The sequence below is a fragment of the Chelonoidis abingdonii genome, chromosome 11 (genome assembly GCF_003597395.2).
Source record: "Chelonoidis abingdonii isolate Lonesome George chromosome 11, CheloAbing_2.0, whole genome shotgun sequence".
In the NCBI taxonomy this organism is placed as follows: domain Eukaryota; kingdom Metazoa; phylum Chordata; order Testudines; family Testudinidae; genus Chelonoidis; species Chelonoidis abingdonii.
In genome coordinates this window covers 32946597-32967204 of record NC_133779.1, presented here as the reverse complement: position 1 = coordinate 32967204, position 20608 = coordinate 32946597, and the positions used below count along the sequence as shown (strand labels likewise).

Genomic DNA, 20608 nt, shown 5'->3' with positions numbered 1-20608 from the left:
CCCAGGCTCTGCTTAAACGCAATAGGTCCCAGTTGCCGCATGAGACAGGTGCTCGAGGCGACGTGGAACGAGACACGGTATGCAGCGCTCTACCCCAGATCTTGCGCGGGAGCTGGGAGGATCAGGACTCCGGCACCAGACCCGCCGTGCGCCCGGAGGTCAAGCGAAAGCCCCTTCGCACAGCCGACCGCAATCGGCCTAGCGTCCTGCCGGAGCCGGTTGCCTACGGGCGCCTTAGCCAGGCGGAGGACGTGGAGGGGGCCTGCTTCCGCGGGAGCCGGGTGCCGGAAGTGCCCGGTGCCTCGGTGCGTCTTCGCGGGTGCCGGATGTTGATCCGCGGTGGCCGGAGCCGCAGGCTCGGTGCCGCAGTGCGAGGGGTGAATGCCGGCTTTCCATAAGGGCGTCCTGAGGCGCTTGGCCTCGGTCGCCCTTTTCGTTCGTGTCGGACAGATTCAGATGCGGCACGTTATCTGAGATGTTGTGCATTCCCCCCCGGCACTTCAGGCAGGCGTCGTGGGGATCACTGCAGGTGTGGGCATCGGCTTCTTACCAAGTCGAGCACGCCGTGAATCGCCGGCGACCGCATCAGCCGGCGCCGGGCGACGGCTCGGCCCCGAACCGATACACGAAGTATAAATATAATACACAAACTATAACTATCACTCATATACAACTACAAACTACGTATGCTTAAGTAACTATGACTAACTACTAGAACAGTTAATGTTATTGACAAAGGAGCAGGATGTGGAGGTCAGCTATCAGCGCTCCACAGTTCCAATGACCGACACGGCGGTAAGAAGGAACTGAGGAGCGGGCGGGCCGGCAGCGGTATATATCACCCGCCATAGTGGCGCCACTCTAGGGGGCGACCTGCCGGCCCACTGGAGTTGCTAGGGTAAAAGTTTTCCGACGAACGTGCACGCGTGGCGCGTACACCTACTGGAATGGATATGAGCAAGCACTCGAAGAAGAACTGACAGCCACTGCCAGTATATCTGACAAGCTAAATCTGGCAAAAGAAATACAGAGTTCTGCATTTCATTTCAAATGTGAAAAAGTTAATTATTTTCATAGACAACTTAAAAAGCTAACAATGAGGGCCCCAGTCTGGATGGCAAGTCACTGGAGCGACAAAGTCTCTGTAAAGGGCTGGGGAAGCCACATCAGAAAAAGGGGTTTCACACCCTTTCCCTTCTAAGCATCAAAATGAGAAACAGTGATCTGAAGCAACACTTAAAATACAGAGTGCTCTATAGAATACCATTGGGAATCACATTTTCTCTCCCTTAGGTCTTGATATTATGGATAGATTGATTACTCCCTATAGCATTTGGTTCATTTTTTTCAAAAAAGAGAAACAGTTAAAGAGTTACACCTCTATGCTTTGTGGCCCCGTAAGGACTCCAATGATGGTTTGGTGGGGTTCCATGTTTATCATCTCCATTTTTGTATCAAATTTGCTCAGCTCACTAGAAAGAACATTTCTGAAACTGCATCTTGACAACCAGGGATCTGACAGTCAAGCTGAGTTCTTTCTGGCTTGTGGATCACCCTGGCTAAAAGATTATGCAACTGAAACTTAGGCCGTGTCTACACTGCATCAGCAAAACTTATGTTGCTTAGGGGGGTGTGAATACTCCACCCCCCAAGGAACATAAGTTAGACCAATATAAGCGTTTGCATGCACAGCACTATGTCAGCGGGAGAGGCTTTCCCACAGACATAACTTATGCTGCCCACAGAGGTGGGTTTTCTATGCCGATGGGAGAGCTCTCCCATTGGCAGAGTGTGTCTTCACCACATTCGCTGCAGCTGTATGTACATTGTGACAGGGTCAGCCCAGATGGATATAGGAGAGTGTTCCTATTGGGATCCAGGAAGTGGGCGGGCTCCGCCCACCCACTGCTAAAGGATCCCCTGCTCAGCCTAAGAGGAGGATCCACAGGACCTGGAAACCAAGTAATTCTGGGGGACAACTAATGAAATAACAGGGACAGGAGTGCGGTCAAAGGGTCAAACAAAGGGAACCTGACGGGGACACCGAGCAAAGAACCCTGGACAGCGCCCACTGCTCTTCGAAAGCATCAAGGGAGTCAGTGGATGCTGCCCAGAAGAACTCTGCCTCGATATGTGAACGGATGGCAGATCAGAAATAGGCCCCACATATAAGAGAGTGTTAGAAGGCAGATATATTAGTCCCAGAATTAAGTAGATCCCTTTTCCCTGAGTAAGGTAACAGGGACAGTTCCAGAACAAGCAGGAACTTGCTGGAACCAATTAGGGCAGGCAGGCTAATTAGGACACCTGGAGTCAATTGAGAAGAAACTGCTAGAATCAATTAGGACAGGTTGGCTAATCAGGGCACCTGAGTTTAAAAAGGATCTCACTTCAGTTTGTAGTGTACAGGTGAGGAGCTGGGAGCAAGAGGCACTAGGAGCTGAGTGGGAAGGCGTACTGCTGGAGGACTGAGGCATACAAGCATTATCAGAAACCAGGAGAAAGGTCCTGTGGTGAAGATAAAGAAGGTGTTGAGAGGAGGCCATGGGGAAGTAGTCCAGGGAGTTGTAGCTGTCACATGGCTGTTCCAGGAGGCACTCTAGACAGCTGCAGTCCACAGGGCCCTGGGCTGGAACCCGGAGTAGAGGGTGGGTTTGGGTTCCCTCCAAACCTCCCAATTCCTGATCAAACAGGAGGAATTGACCTGGACTGTGAGTTCTACCAAAGGGGAAGGTCTCTGGCTGTTCCTTGACCCACATGGTGAATCTCTAAGGCAAACATCCGCCAATAAGCACAGGACCCATCAAGATAGAAGAGGAACTTTGTCACAATAGACATACCCTATCTTAATAGATTTACTGATAACAATTCCAGGTTCTCTCCCACATCTCTGTGTTGATTTTGCAGTGGAATTAATAGTAGCACAAATATGCAACAAAAAAGAACCACATTTTAGACAAAGTCAGAAGACATGATTGCATGTGTACAGGAAGCAGATCTGTTGATTAAAAGTGCCATTTCTGTAAAATCACTTTTCCTCACTTTACTATGCTGAAAGGTGACCTGATTTTATTTTGAATAGGCTAAAAGTATACAAAATGTCCTGAACAGCCGACGTGAGAGAGGGGCACATTTAGTATCCAAATGACAATCTTAAATCACTAATATTTCTCTTCTCATTGCTCTTTAGGACATTCAGCACCTTACAAAAAAGGCATAACGGTAAGTATCTGTGAACTACATTTCTTGCTATTCTTCTAATGAAGACACCTCCTTAAAACCTCACGTTTTTGATTTCTGCAATTTTTCTCCCCGCAAACTAGGTCAGTGTGCAGCAAACAACTGTTCATATCACAACTTTTCAAGCCAGTGGTCAGCTCTATATCCTCTCACCTCACACTTCCACAGGACAGCTTACTAGCATAAGCAACAAGTATGCACTGTGGTTAATTTGCTACATGGGTAAGACTGATAGTTACAGAAGTTTTTTAAGGCCCTGTAGGCAGAAATCCCCATTTTTACAATAAAGCTGTGAAACGTGATTGTGGCCCACCTGTGTTCTAGCATTGACTCTTCTTGCCATTGGCTGGTGTGCACATAGAAAGTACTAGTGCAGGTGACTCTGCTACTTCAGTAGCCACTTTCAGCAGCGCATCAGTTAAACCTGCTCAGAGCATGTCTAACTGATGCGCTACTGAAAACAGGTGTCAGAGCCAGAAAGCTAGGGCTCCCAACCTCACTAATGTTACTACAGCTGAAATGCTGTCAGCAATGGTTGAAAAAGTTTTAGACAAAGCCTTTGTGGATTGAAAAAAGAAATGTCAAGGAACAAGGCTAAACCATGGTCTCTTAACATGGATAACATTATTTTCTATCCACAAACACAGGCCAAGTATTCTTGAAAACAATTTTAAAATAGGACATTTGTTGTGGATAAACAAAAAACCCAGTTGTATTAGGGACTGTTTCTGCCCAGCAAATTTTTCCTAACGCTGCCAAAACCACAGCAAGTATGAATTATTGCTGTGTCACAACTGTGTGTGGCTGTAATGGTGCCTGAAAACATTCAACCCTCTTACGCTCAGCCTTCTTCACAGTAGTATTTCAGCCACACCCTCCCACTGATGCAGCTCCACTAGCTGTAGGAATGCTCATGTAGGCAGCCCTCCCAACCATTCTGAGTGCCAGTGGCATTGTACAGTTGTAGCCACAGTGAAATATTTTAAGAAATAAAAGTAAACAGTGTAAGCTTAAATTGGGCCAGAACTTAACAAGAGACGTAGATGGTGGTGATGTTTTGTTTTTGTTTGTTTGTTTAGTTCCTAGCCTTATGCCTCCAAAGACTGAATTTTAAAATCCTCATTATAAATAAAACATACAATTTGGTACTGTTGTACAATTTCAGTTAGAACAACCACAGACTGGAACAGTTTGTTTCAGACTAAGATTAAGTTGCGGGCATGGGAAGGAGAAGTTACCGCATTACCTGAGCACTACGTGCACCTCTAAAAACATTTTTATAGAAAGTGAACTTACAGCACTGTAATGCAGCTCTGATTAGTGTACAGGTTTAGTTCTGCTACAGCATAATTAGATTGCTGTCTTCCTTTGTATTTTGATTCCCCTCCCAATGTCTAATTCGAGACATACAGTAATACTAACATGGGGAAAAAAGGGTTCTGTCCAGTTCTACATTGAACACTTACCGAATTGTCTCAATGATTTCATGAGCAGCATCATGGTGTTTGTCCTGAAATTAAAGGGCGGGGGGAGCGGGGAGAGAGAGAGAAGAGAAGCAGTTTCAAACAGACATCTGGAGAACACCATTCATATCAATCCCCAAAGATTACAGGACTCAACCTTCTAAAGTAGATTAGGAGTTACACAGAGGCAGGAGTCCTTAATTGCCACCCAGCCCAGTTAATATATTCAAAATGTACACTTCTCAAGAGACAAAGCTTCTTAAGTTTCCACAGACCACTAAACAGTTTTTTAAAACTGCCCTTCAACTTATGTCACCATCACTTCTTGAAAATAAGAAATTTTATAGTCAATGGGGATTATTAGTCCGAGGTGGATGTTTGAATGCAAGTTACATAACATACAGTTGATTTCATCCACTGAGCATCTGGCACATGCTTACGTCTCCATATGTGGAATAGGATTCTAAATCAGCAAACGGCTTTTTAAAATAAACTATCAACTAAACAATAAGAATGGATATTAGTGATTAATAACTGACAACACCAAACACCAGCTACATCAAAGCCTTTCTACCACTATAAAGTCATTGAAATTGTCCATTACATCACACACACACACACAGGATTGTGTGACACAAAGGTTCTACTGGCATATGTTTGGAATACCATATTACTTAGGTAAAGCCACAAGTGAGTTCTGCAGGTCTCATCCCATATGAGTGCCAATAAAACCGTTGTGCATGTGCCACATTACAGAAAAGTCTGTTTTAGGAAAATTATGGGGGGTTCTAAATATTGTTTTGTATTCATCCTGCAAAGCCCAGAGCTATAGTTACCAAGAGTCCAACTGTAAAGGGCTCAGAAGGCGCCACAGAAATCTCTAAATATAACCTAGTGTCATAACTTTTTTTTCTTTTTCTTTTTTTTTTTTTAATTAAAAAGACTTTCCTGAACAAAAAGCAAGTGCTGAGCTTCCAAGATCTGAATTTCCCATCCTGGGCCTCAGGCAGGGTAATTTTTGAAGGGCTTGTGGGTAAGCAATTCCACATTTGAGGAAAAGAAGAAACATTTAAATGCAGATGATTTAAAAGAAAATGGGGGATGTTTGAAATTTTAAAAGTTGTTCAAGGGCAGACTGCAGGCAAAGTGATCAGAGACGCATGACAGAATGCATTTGTGACTAGCGATCACATACATATAGTATCTATATTATTTAGTCCCATGCGTACCACACATAGCTTATAGACTTTTAATGATCTCTGAATTCTCTCTCAGTGGTATGGAAGTTATACACAATCTAAATCCGTATTTCTCACAGCCAAATTTGGGGATATGTAGGTTTCCTATTATACATACCCAGTTTTAAATTTGGCTTCATAACATTAAGTCTTACTTTTAAAAAACAATTTCAGCATGGGGTAAAGGACAAATACTGTGGTAGAAAATCCCTATGCCATGCAACCTGCAGGTAATATGTTAATTAGGTACTGGCTTGAACAGGAATCTCAGGAGACAATGAAATGGGATAGAGATAAGGAAGGGCAAACATCTGTTAGCCTACTGACTCAGGGACGGGTATGAAAGAAACTGCTCTCTAGACTGCAAGGAAGGGGTTTTATTTTTAGAATGTAGAACATAAGGCTGTAACTGTGAAGAATCATGCTGTCTGGGATCAGTAGTCTCATTCCTGGGCTACGCTAGCCAGGGGGGTTTGAACTAAGACATGCAACTTCAGCTATATATAGCGTAGCTGAAGTCGAAGTATCTTAGTTCGACTTCCCTGGCCGTCCTCACGGTAGCGAGTCGACTGCCACGGCTCCCCCGTCAACTCCGCTTACATCTCCTGCCGAGGTAGAGTACGGGTGTCGATTAGCGGATCGATTTATTGCATCCAGACGAGACGCGATAAATCGATCCTTGATACATCGAACACTACCCGTCGATCCAGCGGGTAGTACAGACGTAACCTCAGACTCAGGCCATGTCTACACTTAAAGATCGCTCGCTGTTTTATGCTAACGCAGGAGAGAGCTCGCCTGTCAACATAAATAAAACTAGCTCAATCACTGGTGGTAGCTACCTCAGCGGCAGAGTATCTCCTGCCAACGTAGTGCTGCATACATGAGTGCTTATGCCACCAAAACCTATGTCGCTCCAGGGTGATTTTTTCACACCCCAAGCAACAAAAGTTTTGCCAATGTAAGTGCTAGTGTAGACATGGCCGCAGATGTGAAAATCCTAGAACTTTCCAGGGGTGGCAGCAGCCACAAAATACCTAACGAGTAAAACTAACAAAGGAAACCAGAAACCAAGTAATTGGCTGAGCAGTGAAGTTTGACCTACTAACCAGCATGTGCTCCTCTTTGTATGCTTTGTAACATTCCATAGCTCCACACACATAAATGCTCCTAACACATCACAGGTGATCACATTTGGATCGTGCTTGCTCCAAGCAATGCTACCCATCACATCATCCGCCACTGTACCATTCTCAACTGGTGAAATGCCAGTGTGAATGGAAATCAACGGTCTAATAGCCTCAACAGTGCAAATAATTACCTCTGTAATTATGCTGCACACACCAGAAAACTCACTTGTGGGGCAAACCACCACACAATTTTGCAATTTACTTCATTCTGTTTCAATGGCATTGAAATTCAAAAAACAGAAGTTATTTTTAATCACATCCCTTAGTATTCCAAATGACTGGGATGAACTAACTATGGCTGTTAACTCCAAAAATAATCTTCTAGTTCAAGAAGAAAGCCAAGAAGAAAGGGAGAGCAGCCATCTTCCATAGGGGAATTGCACCTCATTTGCACAAACAGAGAATGAAAAGAGACAGCCCTTTCGCTAATGGGGGTAGCTATTGCTAGGACCTCAAAGCAGTAATCAGCTGCAGCCCATAGGCTGTAATACCTCCTTAACCACAGCAAGGCACACAAAGAATGGCATTTAGACCATTTTAAAACATTAGGTTCAAACCCAAGTCAAAGTTATATCAATAAACTTTTGTTTAATTTAATATTATTTTGCCAAGTTTTAAATAATATTAGAGGCTACAATTGCTTAGCTTCAGATTTCACAATTATCCTATCAAGGATCAACTGATTTACATGTAAAGCATACAATTTAAAATGTCACGTGCACCCATCAGTGATCAATAGCCCATGATTAAATAATATTCCTCTATGGGTCCAGTGTTCTTTACAACAGGAAACAGCAAGAGGTCAACACTGGAGAAGTTTAAATAAAACAGGTTTCCTGCTCTTCAACTGAAAAAAAACAACCTACTTCCATATCAAACAGAGGGTTTTTATTATGACAGTAATATGTACACATTGTGCATAATATGAAAGTCCAGTTATGCCCCGGTACATGTACTGTTGGCCATAACAGGAGCCCTGCGTGAGCATAAGCATCTAAAGGCAGAATTAGTCCCTATTAATTTATCTAAAATCCTTTTTTAAAAAGTATAATTTGCATGAAGAAAAGGAGCATCAGTGGGGAAAAAAGTCAGTATTCCATAAACATGGCTGCTCCTTTCCATATGCTTCAGAAGTCAATCTGTCTCAACTACTTTGAAAAAGAAAATCATTTGGTCACTGATTCAGCAGACTTGAGTACCCAAAAGAAAAATATCAAGTTGTTCCAACTTAAGATGGTATTTTGTTAAAACTTAGGACTTGTACAGGACCTCAAAGCACTCCATAATATCATGGGTTTGGATTTTCAAAGAAATACCCAGCATTGACTGGCCTACTTTTGAAAATACCAGCCTACATATCTACACTTGAAAAGGTTTGCCAGTATACATATGTACCAGTACAATTAAACAGGCAAGTCCTGTAGAAATGCAGCTGAGACCAGTGGATTATTTTCTGTGTTATCTTAAACCAGTTCCCCAAACAGAGTATCCAGTGTATTTTGTTAGTATAACTGCAGGCAAGTCTACACTAAAGCACTACAGTAGCCCAGTTCCAATGCAGCAGCTGCATCACTGTAGCATTTGTATTGTAGACATACCATGAGTTTCCACATTCCTGTGAGGGAGATAAAGAATTATTCCTTTTTAAAAGATGGTTGCCGACCCCTGGCATAGACGCTTCCTACACTAATGGTAGTTAATGCACTTCTCAGAAGAAAACTTCCATCAACTTAGCTGCATCTAGGACAACATTTTTCACAGCTCTGAGAAACATTGACATATCTAATTTTCAAGTGTAGATCAGACCTCAAGGGAAAAAAGTGAGTTGCCCAAGTTGGCACTGAGATCTTGTCTCTATGCAAATTGCACCAATTGAATTAAGTGTGTGATTTTTAAACTGATTTAGTTAAACTACGTTGCGCAAAACCAGTTTGATGTGTAAACTCAAGTCAATTTAAACTGGTTTATTCTGATTTAGTTTGATTCCTTATTGAATTAAGATAAAATTAATAGAATCCTGGTTTAAAATTAATCAAATAGCCTCACCGTTCTGAACCAGTTTTTAAATTCAATTAAAATTAAATAGTGGAACTCTGACTATTAACAAGGCCTATGAAAGTTCAGAGCAGGGCCTCAATCCCATGCTCCACTCCCTTTCCCTATTGTTATCAGAATTGCTTGTTGTGATTAGAGTATACTTTTATTTCTTTATTGCCTGAAAAGTTTGAGCATTTTCTTTTAGGAAGTTCTCTGTGACTGTCATTCATGGAAAACCAAACTTTTAAGGGCAATCTTCATCTGTATTTGTCATTATCTAGACTAGGATTAATCATGTTTACAGTATTACTGTATGACCTGGGAATCAACCAAGAATCAGGCCCCACTGGACTAAGCACTGGTCAAACACAGTAGCGGACAATACTAGACCAGCGGTAGGCAACCTATGGCGCAAGTTCAGTGGCTCTCACACTGCCTGGGTCCTGGCCACTGGTCCGAGGAGCTCTGCATTTTAATTTAGTTTTATATGAAGCTTCTTTAACATTTTAAAAACCTTATTTAATTTACATACAACAATAGTTTAGTTATACATTACAGACTTATAAAAAGAGACCATCTAAAAACGTTAGAATGTATTACTGTCATGCAAAACCTAAAATCAGAGTGAATAAATGAAGACTCGACACAGCACTTCTGAAAGGCTGCTGACCCCTGTACTAGACAGTAGTAAACAGACAGGTAAAATAGTTCAGTAAAAGGTTATGTTTTTATTTTTAATACAGTAGCAATTTCCAATGAAAAGAACTGAATTAGAAACCTATACTATCAAACCGAAATGTCCAATGCTGACAGTTTATTACAACACTGTTGCTGCAATCTACCCAGCTATTATGAAGGCTAGTGTTGCAATACTGAATAGAAAGTACTACATAACCTTCTCTACAAATTTTCCCTCCATTTACACTTTAAAGAAACCTTCCCATATTAAATCTTAAAAGTGTGGACTTCAGAGTTATTTCTAGGTATCATGATAGCGTAGCATCACAGACACCTAGGTATGTTTATGAAGGAGGGGTGGTATTTTAATGATAAAAAGGTTCTTAATGTAAAGTGAATCTCAAAAAGCTATTCCTTAAATTTGTGAATGTGTCACTTTAGTCATTGTTCCACGAACATTTAATTGTTTGTGGAACAATGACTAATTAAAATGCTTTGCAGGCAGGACCTGAAATGAGAAACCACATCCTAGCACTCTTCCAGATGTATGAGAATGAACTAAATATGAAAGGACATGCAACTGTCCTACAGTCTACGTTTTTAGAAAGTCTCATGAGGGCTATGTTTTCTAAAGCTTAAGATGGCATAAATACCTACTTACCTTTTCCCCCCCATCGGTAAAATGAGGATAACATTTATGAGATTAGTCACTGTCTGTACAGTGCTTTAAATATATTATGTCCTGTGTAAGGGTTCTATGGGGTATTCTGAAATACAAACAAGAGACAGATTTTTCCAGTGGGGGTGATTTGGCATACCAAACATCTGAGGCTAGGCACACACAAATAAGTTGGACAGAGGAGGCGGTCTTACAGATAATATCACCTTGATCTTCTATAGCACCTTTAATCAGTACATCTCAAAGCACTGTACAAAGGAAGTCAGTATACCCCCATTTTACATATGGGGAAACTGAGGCAAAGAGAGGGACTGTGACTTGGACAAGATGACTCAGCAAGCCAATGGAAGATCCAGGAACAGAACCCAGGACACCTTAGTCCCTTCTCAGCGTTCTAGCAACTAGGACACGCTTCTTCCCTAAAGAAAGGTGTCCAAAGCCTCATTTCAGAATTGTGCAAGAGCTGCCCAAGACCATTTGGGCATGTGCAAGCTAGTTGTGGTCAGGCATTTGCAAACCAGGAGGAAGCGGTCTCTCATGAGTCCTTCAGTGACCACTAAGTCAGACAGTACAACTCAAAGGAAGCAACAGCTGATGCAAACTGATAAAAAAAAATGCTTTTTCAGTTCTATGTTGCCTCTGACTGGCTCACCTCCCTCATGGCAGAAGCTGGCCTTACTTTGGAAACCACTCCTCTCCTGGCCACCAAATCACAGCAGTTCAGGCTCTCCCAATCACTTAGCCAGTCTCAGAATACTGCTGCAGCTCCTCATGCTTTGATAAAGGTATTTGGATTGCAAAGGGCCAATCTGCATATTAGCAAAGACATGGTCCAGCTGGCCATAATGGTGGGCACACCATCAAGAGGTGCATACACCCTTGTGGTCACCTACAGACAAGGTTGCTTAGCAATGGCATCACAAAGGTGGGACAAAAAAACAGCCTGTTTTGCCCACTGAAATAAAGTGATCAGTGGGTCAACTGTGCCTTTAATATCCCCCAGGTTTCTTCCATTTGTGCTCAAGTGGAAAGGTTTTCTGTAGATCCAAAAGCAGTGTCAATATGGTTCTACTCTGAGCTATGGATGCTCCAGAGGGACAGAAAAGGGAAGGAGAGTGTGCCACATTACTGTGTGGCATGCAGATGCTCTCTTTCAAAATCCAGTGCCATAGGTACAGCCAAAAATCTGTGTACTCCCTGATTTAGAACATACAAAGTTTTAGCCTATTTTTCAGCCTGCCTAGGCAGACATGCAGCTAAGTCTTTGAAGACAGGAATCATTCTGGATACAAACATCTACAGAAAATGGTGAATGTCTGAGACCCCATGTAAGAAGCATTTCCAGCTATGATGGGGAAAAGACACTGTTTGGGGAGGGAACCAAATGAATTGAGAAGTCTCAAGATCTCCAGTGCAGCTAGCAACTATCTTGAGTCACTCTCTCAGAAGTTTCAGGCCCTCTGGCATACACACTACCAATTTTTGGTGAGCTCATACTTGCATGTGTCAGGATCCTCTGAATACAAAGTGAAGAGAAAGCTAAAAAGTCATATCTGTGCAATATTTCATACTGCAGGGCTAGACATATTAATACCATCAGCTGAGATTAGGTTGGTGTCATTTATTTTCTAGTGTAGCAAATGGAATACGATACTTCCCTTACACATTGGAGCAAGAAACTTCCTCTGAATTGCCTTGTAACTAAGGTTTCCTTACACCAAGGACGAGGTTATAAAGCAAAAAGACATCTCTAGACTCCCTCCTGCAGACAATGTGCCCCCAGTCTCTTTATCTTCATTAAATCAAAGAGATAGAGCTTAAAGATTATTTCTCACATGACAAGGTCATAAACCACAGTGAAGACTCCAATCAAAGCTTCAAGTAATTTATAGTGCTACACACAGCTGGCCAGAAGACATCATGTAAAACTTGCAGTGCATTAATGCCTTCTTAAGGGACCAAAAAAAAAAAAGGTTTGCTAAAAAAAATATAGGAACTTGGGGCCAAGATTTAACCTACACTGAAAGTATGATAAATTAACGGGAAAAATATGCTCCTGATTAGAGATTCCAAAACTGGTATGGAAACCAAATAGATATTATGGGTAGGAGTGATAGATATAGATTGCAGAACTGTTGGCCTATACAGCGGTGGCTCCTTATTATTTCCACCAGCTACACTGTACTAAGATAGCTAAAATGCAGTAAATATTTTTACATCTCCACATAAGCGATTGCTGTAGCTGCCTCAGGAGCATGTTGCAAATGTTGTGCAACTGAAGTGGTTCATGTGATAGCAAATTGGAAAGGAAGTATCCTTGAGACAATCTCTCTGTTAATATGTGATCTAGCCAACAGGAGACTGAGGGTATGGCTACACTAGAGAGTTTACAGCAGCGCAGCTACACCACTGTAAGTTCTTTAACATAGCTGCTCTAAATCGACAGGAGAGAGCTCTTCCATCGGCTTAACTTCCCCATGAGTGGCAGAAGCTGTCAGCCGGAAAAGCTCTCTCACCGACATAGCACTGTCCACACTGGTGCTTAAGTCGCTCAGAAGGGTGGATTTATCATCCCCGAGTGACGTAACTTATTCCAATGTAAACTGTAGTGCAAACAGAGCCTGAGGCCTTATCTACATGAGAAAGCTGCACTTGTACACATTAAGTTATACATTTATACCAGTGTAGGCCTAGTCTACACATTATTTTTGTACTAACTACTTTGGTTAGAGGTACAATTTTCTGCCAAAATAGTTGTAACCAGTACAACTCCTAGTGTGAACACAAGAACATCAGTATAATGTGGCTTATACTGCTATAGCTTGTTCTCCTTCCCATACAGTAGTGGTTTTCAACCTGTGGTCCACGGAGCCTTGGGGGGTCCACAGACTATGTCTAAAATTCAAAAGAGGTCCACACCTCTATTCAAAATATTTTAGGGATCCGCAAGTGTAAAAAGGTTGAAAACCACCACCATATGGGAATAAAATTATACCAGTAAAACTGTGTCCACAATAAGAAGGGTGGGACTAGTGTAGCTAAAGTGGTACAACTTGTGTGTTTAGACAAACCTATAGTTTGGATATGGACACACTTATTTTGGTATAAAAATGACTTTTTGGTTTAAGTCAAGTTAGTTGGGAAAAGGGTTAAATTAAACTGAAATAAACCAATCTGTGTCCATACAGGCGGTTGCCAAAAAGTTCTCATTGACAGAACTTGTATCTCTATGTAGGACTTAAGCAAAGGCAATGTTCTGCATATGTTACTCCTGACACAAATGAACACTTAGTCCCAAAACCATACTAGTGACTTGAACATAAATAAGTCAAAGTCATGTTAATTTCAAGTTCCATTAGGAACAGGAATGGGGAAAGGAGTAATCAAAAAGAATAAAATTAGAGGATAAGGACATTTTCTTTCAAAATTCTGAAATTGCAGCCACACCAAGGGCATTAGTCAAAAGAACCTGATGTGTTTAACGTTAAAAGAGTTTCAGAACTGTGCAATGGGTTAACAGAATTTGTCTACCAAATGCATTCCAATGAATTCAGTATCTTTTGGTGACAAAGAGTTCCCAAGAGACTAAACCCTTTCTGATCTTCAGTGAAAAGCAACCATTAAACATTTCCGGGGAAGTGGGATGGACTTCAAGAGCCACAGGGGCCCTTCGGATTTGAACATCTAGAAGAATGTTAACAGTAATTTTTATTTTTTTTACATGTTTTAAAAGAGAAACTGCATTTCATTTATTTTGAACCCAGCTACAAATTGTATACATGTTGTTTTCAATGGGAGGAGGAAATTCTGTTATCGCTTAAGTTTTATTTATGTACAGACACATCCATACACCATTACCTGTTTATTCAGTTGCTGATTTGGTACCTTATACAGTCTGATTTAAATTTTAGGAAGTTTTTTTCATTTAATCCAAGATGGAAATACCATAACTATCTGAGGCTAACTCCTGCTTATTACAGTGATGGACACATCAGAAATGCGAGAATACAAACCTATACTCCTCAAGGTCCTAGAGAAGAAAGATGTTTGTGAGAGTGTTGGAACAACAACAAAGAAAAGTTTAGCTCATCTGCACCTACAATGAGTTTCAACTTGTTGGTTACACCCACCATAGACTTCATACTGCATGCAGCACTTGTAATGAGACTGTCAAAAGCTTTCAAAGACTCGATTAATTTTAAAGTCTGGTAAATATTGTCATCATAACTTTGTAATATCTGAAGATATTCCTGATTTAAAGGCAAAAATTCAGTCAAAGGCTAAGCACTTCCAACCTGTTTACTCCATCTAATGAAGATTCAAAGACAGTAAAATCCTGGCTCCACAAAAGTCATTGGCAAAACTCCCATTGACTTCACTGGTAACAGCATTTTACCCTATACTATCAAAATCTTGCCTGAACGCTTTTCACACCAAAGGGCTTTACAAATTGATATCCAAACTAGAAGGAATACCTCCCATTACACTGAAATGCACCACATCTGGACTAGGAAGCAGCTATTTGACAGTGCATACTACAAGAACTCTACACAACAGCAGAAGGGCAGCTTAAGCTTTGTATCTAAAAAGAGATACATGACAGTGCTAAAAAGGTTGGACTGCCTCTTCACTATAGAGCTCCCAATGTTGCTATTAATAATAGAGCTTCACGCGATTAACAGAAGTTTTCTGAATGTTTCCTTTTAGTGTAGGCAGATTCTAACAACATATTTGAGATATTAAATGGAAGAAGCTGCTTCAGAACTTTCCAAGGCTTTTCTATTTACACTACTGATTATTTCAGCAACCAACACAACTGTTTTCATTAGTTCCCCAGATCCCTAGCCTGACACCAAAACATCCTTTGTTCATAGCTTACTCAAAGTCACTCATTCACTTATGAAACTGGAAAAGAAAAAAAGAAAAAAGATGGCAGAGCAGAAACCATCTTTGCGATTCATAGTTCTGATCATATCTACAAAAATTTATCATTTAAATTTTCTGTTGTAAAACACAACTTGCCACTACTACTCCTTATTTCTCTAATGTCTGCATTTCTATACTATATATGATAATGGAATTAAACACATTACTGGCTAGATTAATAAAACGTGGTTAAATACTCATTAAATTGCTTCACATGCTACATTTATTTATGTCTATTGCACCAAATGAACAATTATTCATTGGAAGAACAATATCTACAGAATACAGAAGTTACACGGCAAGTCTTTGGCTATTCCTCGATGCAAGGATGAGGTCTGCCACTGGTGGGTTTTTAAGTGGCTGAGGAGCCCAATTTATGGAACGTGGCAAGTATAATCAAAATATCCAATTTTGGTTTTTGGCTTTAGCTTAGTTGTTTGAGCACTGGCCTGCTAAACCCAGGGTTGTGAGTTCAATCCTTGACAGGGTCATTTAGGGAACTGGGGCAAAAATCTGTCTGGGGATTGGTCCTGCTTTGAGCAGGGGGTTGGACTAGATTACCTCCTGAGGTCCCTTTCAACCCTGATATTCTATGATTCTACTCATCTGCAAGTTAAGAACTGCAAAATTCATTGCATTCATGGATTCCTGGTGTGAGCTCTTCTTTCCCCTTCTCTCTTGCAGCAAATTTTGTTAGGAAGAGAAAGTAAAGTCAACTGCAAACATCATCGTAATGACAGGTTTCAGAGTATCTTAATATACCACATAAAAACTATCAGCTACGTAATCAAAAAATGTCATTAATACAATGGACAAGTTTGTTATTCACTATACTATTGATCAGGTGCATCATTATTGCATGGGGAAGTTTTAACTGGATACTCAAAAGGTTAAATCTAAGAGCTGCAACAAAGAAACAAAAAAGGAAGACTGGGGAAGGTGAGCATGAAAGAAAAAAGAAAGTGTGAAAGTAGAGGTATGGCTGTTCAGAAAGAAAGGTGATTACCTATCCCATAAATCTTCCAAACCAAGGGATAAGATATCTTTCACAAGCTCCAAGGGGAAGCACAATTCATCTGGGTGACTGATACCTGAAAGGATAATCTTCTCCATAAGTGGGTTGCCATGGAGGAGAAGGGTAGGAGCTGCATATGGTGAGATGGATTTTCCTCAACACTTTGAGAACTTGTAGTTGCATAAACTGTTCTATATTGTGTCCAATTGAAACTGCAGGGAGAATTTTAAGAAAATAAAATGTAATTGTCACACTTGGAACTTTGGCCAGGCACTTCGAGTTAACATCCATCTCTTCTACAAAAAAAAAAAAACAAAAAAAACACACCATCTTTGACAACCTCCATTTCATGTAAATGCCTCTCAGATATCTCAAATATAAGGACGCAGTAACAGACTTGTAGAAGAAATGGCCTTAAGTACTTTCACACAATAGCCTGACTAATTTTAATGGCATTCTTGTTTTGAGGTGGGAGAAGGATTTAGAGAAAGGTATTTGCTTACTGAGCTTTTGCTAGGATGCAAATACAGGTATTGCGTTGTCAGTTTCAGCTGCAAATTAAACCATTTAGAAATCTGAGTAAATTATCACCCACAGTAAATTATATTTGACAAGAGCCTTTGCAGAGAAGATAAATTGCTACTCTATTGCACCCCAAGGGGTGTGAAAAGTGATAGGGTGGCAATATTTTCTCCTTCTGAACTACAGCAGAAAACCTCATTGTGAGACCTGCCTTGTTTCATTTTGCATTTTGAAGAGAATGGGGGGAAACTGTCAAATTACATTATAGAGACAGTGTGGGCAAGGTAGTACCAACTTCTGTTGGTGAAAGAAAGAAGCTTTCAAGCTACACAGTGCTCTTCTTTGGGTCTGGGAAAGGTACTGAGGGTTTGTCTACACTTAAAATGCTGCAGTAGCACAGATGCACCCTGCAGCTATGCAGCTGTACCACTACCCCAACAGGAGGGGTTCTCCTGTCAACACAGCTAATCCACATCCTTGAAAGGCAGCAGCTAGGTTAATTGGAGAGTTCTCCCATCAACCTAGCACTGTCTACACCACGGGTTAGGTCAGTTTAACTGTGCCACTCAGGGGGGTGGATTTTTTAAACCCCTGAGCAATGAAGTTGTACCAACCTAATCTCCTAATGCAAACCAGGCTTCAGAACACCACAGCTAAATACAAGATGGAACAGATTGCTTCATGTAAGGAGATGACACACATTCTAAGAGATCATTCAAGGTGAATGGCACTTTAGCATCCTTGCAGTCATAAAGCAAAACAAAAAGAGAAGGTGGAGGGTCAGTGGATTACAGATTGTTGTAATAAGCCATAAATTCAGTATCTTTATTAACACCATGATTTTTAGTGTCTAACAAAGTTATTACTTTAAGCTCCCAGGCTCATCTTTTAAAGATGTTCTGAAGGTTTCCTTTGAGGATAAGGATTGAGGTCAGATACGGAGTGACTGTTTTGTGAAGTGTGTTCCCCCACCGATGATGTGATGGTGTTTTCGTCTTCCATCATTTTTCTGTGCGAGTTCATTTGAGAGCATGATGATTGTCTGGTTTCACCCACAGTGTTGTTATTGGCATTTAGTGCACTGGATGAGGTATACCGAATGTTGTGATAGGCATGTGTAGGACTCATGGACCTTGAAAGGTGTGTTGCAGGGGGTATTGATCATTGTGGCAATGGAGATGTGTCTGCAGGTTGTTCAGGCAGACTCTGGTGCTGCTATGAGTTGGTGCGTGTCTTGGTCTGTGGGGAACTTGCTTTTGGTGATGAGCTTGCTGAAGCTGGGGGCGTTATCTGAAGGCCAGAAGAAGGGGTTCAGGAAAGATTTCTTTCCCAGGCCTGAAGAAGAGCTCTGTATAGCTCAAAAGTTTGTCTCTTTCACCAACTGAAGTTGGTCCCAAAAAAGATATTATCTCACTCACATTGTGTCCCTAGTATCCTCGGACCAACATAGCTACAATAACAATGCTAACAAATTATGTTAGTTAATGGTGTTACAATGCTCATTTTGCCATTTGCTTCTGTTTGTTTTGTTGGTTAGAAAGTATTATCCATATAACCTTGAGAAATCAAATCAGTAATTACCCATATTTAGCCTACTCAGCACTAATGTTCAAAGGGCATGCAGGGTTTGAATGGTCAGAGAAGGGGAAGACATTAAAGCTTCTACAGGCTTTTCTACACTAGTGACATTTTTTTTTTAAAAAGTTCCCCACCACCACAAGTATCAGTTCAGCTCCTACGTTTCCCAGCTCTGTGAGTCACCATCACACACATAGCTTCTGATGATTAAGAAGTCTGTATCATGATTTTCTTCTTTTGGAGAGCCACCGCCGTCACCACTCCCACTGAGAAAACTTTAGGTGACAGCACACCATTGGAGTCCACTCTTATTAAAAGAAGCTTCTTTCCTTAACAGTCAGGGAATATACAGTTCTGATGCAAACAATTACATTCCAGACAGGGCTGCTTCCCACAATCAGAGTGGGCACAAGATCTTAAACAGGGTTTGTTATTCATCTCTGTAGTTAACCTTTAATAAATTAAAAAAAGATGACACATTGCTGCGTGGTGATTTTAATCATTAGTGCCTGCCCCTGAGCTTTCAGAGCAAACATATTCCTAGGGACAGAATGATATCGTGTGTGTCACAGCCTAGATCTCCTAGCTAGTGGGCAAAAAAAGATGCGGTGCACCCACTCACCTGTACAAATAAAGTCAATACTATTTCAAGCTTATACTTCATTACTTCTTAGTAGTAGACACATATGCCAAAATATGCCTCTCTCAAACAGCTGCAGAAATGATACTATGACATTTTGCTGGCCAATGGAATATTTTTGCCATCAGAGCTCAGCAGAAAGAGAGCAGTGAGAATAAAAACATCACGCACAAACAACAGAACAGTGAATTCTTCAGCCCAGATTTATCATCACAGCTGCTAGTTTGAAGGTTTAAAATTCAGACTGCACATCATACAAGCTACTCCCTGTTCTGAAGGGGATACTTCATCCTGAGAAGAGGCTGCATAATGGCACCCAGCAAACAAATGAGGTCTAGGAATAGTGCCCCAGTATAAACTCCATCTTATACTCAGAGATAACAGGGATTGATCTTTTCATCAGATTTTTGCAAATATAACTTGCTTGTGAGAAGACCCCAAACTGTGTGTCTTTTGTATCTATCTTGAGGCAGCAGATAACCAGGATTTTTCTTCCTGTGTATCTATGTTTTGAAGTATGAATAGGAGTGACATCTTCTACGTATTAATCTATATACCTGAAATCTGATGTTTGAGCAAATGATCCTAAGTGAAGTGAGAGGCCAGCAGAGTGAAAGTAAGGAAAACCTTATCTAGGTTTATTAAACTTCTCATTTGTCATTAAAATAAAGCTTTAATACAATAAATGAAGCAGAGTACAAGACCTAATATTCTAGGTTGAGAATTTAATGCAAGCACACTTTTGGGCAGGATTTTGGGAGTCACGGAGTTATGCTGTGATACAGAAGAGTAAACCCACCTCAGCTCTGATTAAGAAGGACACTCATAAAAACCAGAGGTCAACATCAGAAAATATTTTCTGAGTCATGTGGGGGGAAAGATTACTCACCATGCACTATTCAACTTACTCATCACAGTGCGTTATGGACAGAACTGCTCACAATGTATTCATTAGGAAACCGTGGCCTTTCCTTTGAGGAAAGCAGAAGGCGGGGAAAGAGTCATACTTTCAGTTTTGTATGTAAGCCAGTGGGAGGCTATATCTCTAACACCACTGCTCTCTCCTCCCACGGTCTTAATTAGTCTTGTAGGGAAATACACGTTTCACATCACCCTCCCAGGTTTCTTTTAACATCTTGACAAGCATCAAGTTGTCAGCTGAGCTATTATGCAAATTCAGCAGTCTGAGGAGATCCCAGTTTTCCTATTGTACACAAAATAAGCAACTGTCCTTTAAAACAAATAATACAATCATACCATAATTAAATTGCTAACATCCATTCACCATTAATATGAACATTTTTAATCTAAGACTTTTTCATGGTACATAAACATTCTGCTAAGTGAGATAAAGTCTGGATGTAGTAACAAATAAAAAGTTGCAAAAGTAATCTAATACATC

At 41.0% G+C, this 20608-nt stretch overlaps 1 protein-coding gene across 3 annotated transcripts in view; it reads right to left on the bottom strand.

Moving 5' to 3' along the window:
• DOT1L (DOT1 like histone lysine methyltransferase) overlaps positions 1–20269 on the bottom strand; it is a 98596-nt gene extending 78327 nt beyond the window's left edge. For 2 of the 3 annotated variants that reach the window (XM_075070857.1, XM_075070856.1), the window contains exons 1-2: positions 20096–20269; positions 4707–4750 (exon numbers count right to left, since the gene is read on the bottom strand). In XM_075070857.1, the coding sequence (XP_074926958.1) occupies positions 4707–4750; positions 20096–20098 (47 nt within the window). In that variant the 5' untranslated portion in view covers positions 20099–20269. The remainder of the gene's footprint in view (positions 1–4706; positions 4751–20095) is intronic. The other variant, XM_075070855.1, reaches the window with a different exon arrangement.
• Positions 20270–20608: the final 339 nt, after the last annotated feature.